Here is a 6,468-nt window from a genome sequence, read left to right on the forward strand (position 1 = left end):
GTTCCTCAGGAGTAGATTGTGGACTTATGGTAAGTCCCAGATCCAAAGGTTGAACTATGACTTCAGTTACATAGGGAATGTGATCCTGAAGGTGCTCTGGAGGAGGACCTATAATCTTCATTGTGGCTATAGGCTGTTGAGTCTCTCTTGTAGGCTCTGAACTTATAGTGGGTGTCATGTTCAAAGGCTGAAATGAGACACTGGGTGGAACTGGATATTCAACTGGATCCTGACCTGATGTTGGAACTGTCATCTTTTGATATAGAGGGGCTGGAGCTACAACCTCTCTAGGTGCTTCTGTAATCTGAGTTGTGGTCTCTGGCCTAGTTTGAGGAAGTTCCTCTGGAGTAGATTGTGGACTTATGGTAAGTCCCAGATCCAAAGGTTGAACTGTGACTTCAGTTGGGTATGGGAATGTCACCTGAGGATATGTTGGAGGAGGTGTCCACTTTGTTTCTGTAGTGTGGTCCATCTCTGGAGTATACTGTGAAGTTAAGGTGAATTCCAGGTCCAAAGCCTGAAATGAGACAGTGTGTGCTATTGGATACTCCTCTTGACTCTGACCTGGTGTTAGGGTTATCATTTGCTGTATCGGAAGGTGAGTTACAATATTGTTCATTAACTCTGGAAGCTGGTTTGGGACCACTTGCTGGGTTGGAAAAAAAACTATCTCCTTTGGAGGATCTGAAGCCTGTGCAGGGGTGGGCTGTAGCACTAGAAATGGTCCTGCATTCTCAGAAAGGTCTTCAAGTTGAGACAAGCTCTGGTGCTGAGCTGGAGAAGGCTCTGCATCCATAATGGAATCTGGAAGTACATATAGCCTTCTCTGCGGAGTAAGAAAAGGATATGCATCTTCGTGGAGGTCTGTTTTCTGAGCTATGGACTTTTGCTGAGAAAATTGAGTTTCAGGGAATTCTGGTGTATAGGAAGGATATTCAAATTGGACTTGTGAATATTCAATTTGTTCGGTGGGAATTATAGGTATAGGGACTACGTTCTCCTTCTGAACCTGAGGGGATTCAACTTCCATGGAGGACTCTGGAGCTCTGGTATGTGCTTGGTTCAAATGTATAACTGTGGGTTTATGCAACATTGAGTTCCCATATCTGAACATTGCTTCTAGATCGTCAGGTGAAAAGAACACGGAATCTGCCACTGGAGAAAGAAAGAAACCCTTTTTGGGTGGTTCTAGATGCTGATCTGGGAGTTCTTGCTGAAATGATACAAACTGCACACCTGGAGGGTGCGTTAGGGGTGGAGACAAGTTACCCTGCTGACCTGAAGAAACACCCTCAGGAAGCTTTGCAGGCTGGGTTAGAACCTCTTGATGAGCTGGATAATCTTGATGATTTTCAGGGGGCATGGGATACTGACTTGCAACTTCTTCTTGCTTGTCTTTTGAAGGTTCAAATCCTTGTTGGCTTGAAGTTTCAACCTCATTAGTCAACTCTAGAGGCTTAGCTGTGACACTGTGTGATGCAGGAGGATGATGCTGAATCTGAATCAGGAGAGGACCTGCTGCCTCATGGTGTGCTGGAGGCTGAACTATCATCTCATTAGGGAACACTAGAGGATTCACTGGGGTCTCCTGCTGGGCTGAAGAAGGGTCACCTTCCTCTAGGAGCTCTGGATTCTCATCTGCGCTCTCCTGCTGGCTTAGAGAAGGCTTCTCGTACGCAACAAGTTCTGCAGATTGGACTAGAGCCTCCTCTTGATATGACAAGAGTTCAGCTTTTTCAGAAGGCTCTGGAGCTCCAGCTGGATTTGGATGGTGAGTTATAGAAGTGTCTACACCCTGGTCTGAGACTGCAACTGGTTTACCTACAACCTCATCAAGTGCCGGAGGAGGTTCCGCCTCTGTGGTGGGATTTTGCAATATGGTGAGCTCCACATCTAGAGGTTTAACAGTTGTAGTGGGCGAGCTTGAATGGTGAGTGTGCTGGTGAGTTGAGGGTGAACGTGTCAAATGATGATGCTCTGAGGCTTGAGTTAGAATTTCCAGCTCAGAAGGCTGTCCCTGCTCGTAGCGAAAAGAACTCCTCTCTTTGGCATACTCTGAAGGATGCACTGAGAGCTCCTGCTGGGCTAGAGAAGACTCGGTCTCCTTGGCAGGCTCTGAAGTGATGGTAAGCTCCAAATCCACAGGTCTAATGGTAACATTTGGTAAATGATAATGGTACGCTTCATTTGGAGCTGGCTGGACTTCATGAATTGGAGGCCTTTCAACTACAGTCTGAAAAGGGGACTCTGGAGCTTGCAGTGGAGCCTCTTGCTCCACCGGAGACTTGACTTCCTCTGGGAGCTCTGCAGGTGTAACTAAGGCTTCTGACTGTTTTTCAGATCCTAATCCCACCTCCCCAGGAGATTCAGAGGGTCCGACTGGCTGCTGTAGTTCAATAGGAGAAGATTCACTCTCCAGAAGAGGACTCGGATGTTGTGATGGGACGTCCTCTTGAGTTAGAGAAGACTCATCATCCCCCTCCTCTTCCTCCTCCTCCTCCTCCTCCTCTTCCTCCTCTTCCTCCTCTTCCTCTGGAGGCTCAGTTGGGGATTTCAGATACCTTTCAGGTGATGCAGCTGGTTGCTCTTCTAGGCTAGAATACCCAGCTTTCACATGAGGACCGGGAGTTTGAGTCTCTTCCTGAACTGGAGATAGCTCAGCTTCCTTAAAAGGCTTGGAAGTTATTGTAAGTTCCACATCTGCAGGTTGGACTGTAATCGTGGGCAAAATGTAATGGTGGACATGATCCTGATTGTGTTGTGAAACTGCTGCTGCTGCTGCTGTTAGAGTTTCAATTATACTTGGCATAGAGGGCTCTAGAGTTGAGACTGTAGCCTCTTGGTCAATTGGAGGAATGACTTCTTCAGGGGGCTTTGTATGTAGTGCTGGAACTTCTAGCTGCCTACCAGATGCTTCAAGGTCTTCAGGGGGTTCTAAAGACTCATGTAGGGCCTCTTGTTGGACTAATGAAGGTCCCAAGTGCACAGAGAGCTCTGGATTTGTAGCTGCAGCCTCCTGATGGGTTAATGAAGTTCCTATCTCCTCAGGACCCCCTGAGAACTGTACCAGTTTTGTATCTTGTTGGGTTGATGAAGGTCCTACTTCCTCAGGACTCTCTGGAAGATGGCCTGGAGCCTGCTGCTCCCTCAGAGTATGTTGGGTTTCCTTATCTGCCTCTGAAACTACTGTAATCTCCTGATCTACAGGCTTCACTGTGACATTTGGCAATCTGGGGGGATGAGCTTCATTTCTTTTTGGAGAGGGAACATTTCTGTCAGGATGCTCTAACGCTGCAACTTTCCCAGAAGCAAAATGATGTTGAACTGGTTCTTCCTTCGGGACTGAAGGCTCATCTTCCTCAGGGAGCAGTGGGAGATGATCTGGGCTTTCGTGGACGATATCAACATTTTCTGAATCTTGAGTTTGTGCTTCTAGCAGGTATTTAGGCTGTTCAATCAGCTCCGAAGGCTCTGGAGGCTCCTCTCGGTTTACCTGGGATTGCAGAGGCAAGCTGTTAGAATAAACTTCATTCCTATTTGGATCCCTATACTCATCCTCCATAGTTTTTTTTTTTCTTTTTTTTTTTTTTTGGAGTTGAGGTTTTGCAAATTGTTTTGTAGTTCCAACAACCTCCTTAGCAAGTGGCCTGTGCTGAACTAGGTCTTTTTTTAAGTTCTGGGGTGAAGCTATAAACTTTGTTACGCTTGAATTCTCACCGTCTAGTAACGGAAACAAGTATTTCAAACAACTGGTCATCTGCAGCCTGATCTAGACAGGAAATACTTTTGAGTTGTGGAGACTGATTCTGATTCCCATTTAGCTTTGACATGTTTGCCAGGGGCTTCCTGGGTGGAGTCATTTGCCTGGCCAAGTGTGGATATGGAACAGTAAACTGATCTGACTCTGGGTGATAGGCCATGGAGGTATCCATAGCTGGGAATGAAAGAAAACTGTCCTTCAGTTCCCTAGGTGGGGAGAGCATCTGGGAGGGGGCAGAGGAGCCCCGGTCATCAAAGGCCCCCCCAACGCCTGCTCGGGATGTATGAGCTTTCAGGGATCTGGGTGGTTGGCCCGAGGGGTGCCAAGACCAGGGTTTGGTCCTCACCCAGGGCTCTGAAGTCAAACGAACTGGGTTCTGGATCCACTCCGCAATGGAATCCGCCTGGGTCACCACTAGGAGAACTTGTCCAGTGAGGAGAAGACTTGGGGCGCAGAAGCAGAAGCCCAGTGGAATCATGACATGTGATAAGGACATGACACGTAGTATGGTAGTATGGAGGCGATCCACAATACTGGAGTGCGCTAGCAGGAGATAAACCGGAGGAAAGGCCCCTCACCACAGGGAGCCTTGGCAACTGAGGCCGCCCTGCCCCGCCCTTTATGACAGGACACCTTTGTTACAAAAGCGTCACTAGGTGGATTCTGCACTATGAAGGGAACCTTCTATGTGACAGGACCTAAGTTTCCATTACCCAGGCTGAGAAGAACACCGATTTCTTTGGGGTCTACTAACCGTAACCCGGATTTAGTTCTCATCCACAGGCCTTTGTTTTTGTGGGGCAGACTTCAAAAGAAAGTATCCAGGCACTCGCTTGCGCGAGGGGAAGGCACCAAGGAGCGGAAGGGGGAGGGGTGAGAGGGGGGTGGAGGGTGGGCGTGATTCAAAAAGTGCCTGTCCAATCTGGCTCTTTAACGCCTACTCTTTTCTCAATCATAAACAATCCCAAGTTATAAACACTAAAATAAACCAAAAGGTTGCCGGTGTTTTGGAATAAAGAATAATTTTGTAGGTATGTTCAAAATGTGTTCTCACCCCAAAAGGAAAATTTAAGACCCCCCTTTTTTTCAAGCACACTTCAATGTTTTCATGTTAAATGGTGTGATATTTCCCAAGAGGAACATATATGCCCAGCCGTTATGCTACTGATTTGAAGATGATACATTTTGCTGTAGAAGTAGAAGCTAAGTTACTATGTAAAGAACTTTTTTTGTAGTTATAGTAATCAGGGAAGTTGAAGATAAAACCAAGGCCCTTATGAGTCTACAAACGTTTTTCTCATCTCAGATGATCATTGATTTGGGGGCAAGAGTCCTAGCCCGTCAATGGCAACCAAAGCCATCACAGGCCAGTGGTTTCTGGACCCTTTTTCTAGTGAAGTTGATGAATGGATTTCCTGGGCAACAGGAAGATAGATTTTTGGAAGAGATTATTACAGGTTCATGTGTGAGAGCTTAAGAGATAAGAAGTGACCTGCATCCAGATGTGCACAGACAGAGAGGTGCATGCAAAAATGAATTACTCTTGAAAAGGGAGGAGAAAAATGATAGGAAGCTAACTGAGCCCACTCCCCCGCCAGAGCAGGTCACACAGAGCAGGTCAGGTATAGTTTGCCTCCATTAAAATGTCAAAACAATGGGGGAAATGTGACCTTCCTGGTAGCATAAATATATTCTAAAAAAAGACCTCAGAACACAGCAGTTCTATGCTCTGGTCTTCACCAGAGGCTAGAAATGCTAAAATTACTTAGGAACACTGGATACGGTTTCTTGTTAGTTTTCCTCTCCTGTAACAGACTATTGAAACAATGGACCCCAAGAAGTTGGAATCCCCCTCCACACAAACACCAAATATTAGACTGGGAGAAAGGGACCAGGAGGCAGTGATGAGTGAATCTGTGACACCACCTGGACTGCTTGCTTACGCATGCCTTTGCTCTCTAGAGAGCAACACACGTCAGGGTCCTAAAGATGGGCTCTGGAACCACTGGACCTCTGCCTGCTCTTCTTCCTACTGTGGCTGCACTGAAACCCCTCCCTCTGACCTTTACTCCTCCTCCTCCCTCTTTCATTTTTATTTCATGTGTATGTTTGTCTTTGTTTATATGCATAGATACTGTGTGCATTCAGGTGCAAGAGGATGTTTGATTCCTTGCTACTGGAATTACTGAAAGCTATGTATCACTGTATATGGGTGTTGGGAACCAAACTTAGTTTTCTGGGAGAGCAGCAAGTGCTCTTAACTGCTGAGCCATCTCTCTCCCCCTTCCTGCAATTGGCATATTCAAGATGAATAGCTGAGACTAGTTTGTTAGAAATGTCAGGGTCCAGGCTTTGATCCTAAATGTCCCAATAACTCCCACATTGGCAAAACTGGGATTATATGCCAGGAAACTGCATACAGAGTAAGTTCAAACCAGAACTGTCCACCGCAATCATTCTTTCCCAAACCACTGCCTCGTGCTGCAGGTATTTGCTACTGTCTAGCCTACTGCCCCTTTGCAGCATAGTCAACAAACCTATTCTCTATTATAATCTAAAGAATGTAAGTTCATTTCTAAGTAAGCACACACATAAACTTAGTTCAAATTCCTTTTAATTCAGTAAAACTAATAAATTAACTTTTGGTAAAAAAAATACTTCTATGCTAATACACACATTGAAAAATATTCTCATTTTTAAATTCATTT

General features: G+C 45.9%; 1 protein-coding gene across 1 annotated transcript in view; it reads right to left on the reverse strand.

Annotated features, from left to right (window-relative positions):
* Positions 1-4,382, reverse strand: part of Lrrc37a (leucine rich repeat containing 37A) — a 39,791-nt gene extending 35,409 nt beyond the window's left edge. Inside the window, exons 1-2 of the mRNA XM_031354076.1 lie at positions 4,107-4,382; positions 5-3,493 (exon numbers count right to left, since the gene is read on the reverse strand). Of these exons, the coding sequence (XP_031209936.1) occupies positions 5-3,493; positions 4,107-4,256 (3,639 nt within the window). The 5' untranslated portion in view covers positions 4,257-4,382. The remainder of the gene's footprint in view (positions 1-4; positions 3,494-4,106) is intronic.
* Between the last annotated feature and the right edge of the window lie 2,086 nt (positions 4,383-6,468).

The sequence above is a fragment of the Mastomys coucha genome, unplaced genomic scaffold, assembly GCF_008632895.1.
Source record: "Mastomys coucha isolate ucsf_1 unplaced genomic scaffold, UCSF_Mcou_1 pScaffold5, whole genome shotgun sequence".
NCBI classification, from domain to species: Eukaryota; Metazoa; Chordata; class Mammalia; order Rodentia; family Muridae; genus Mastomys; species Mastomys coucha.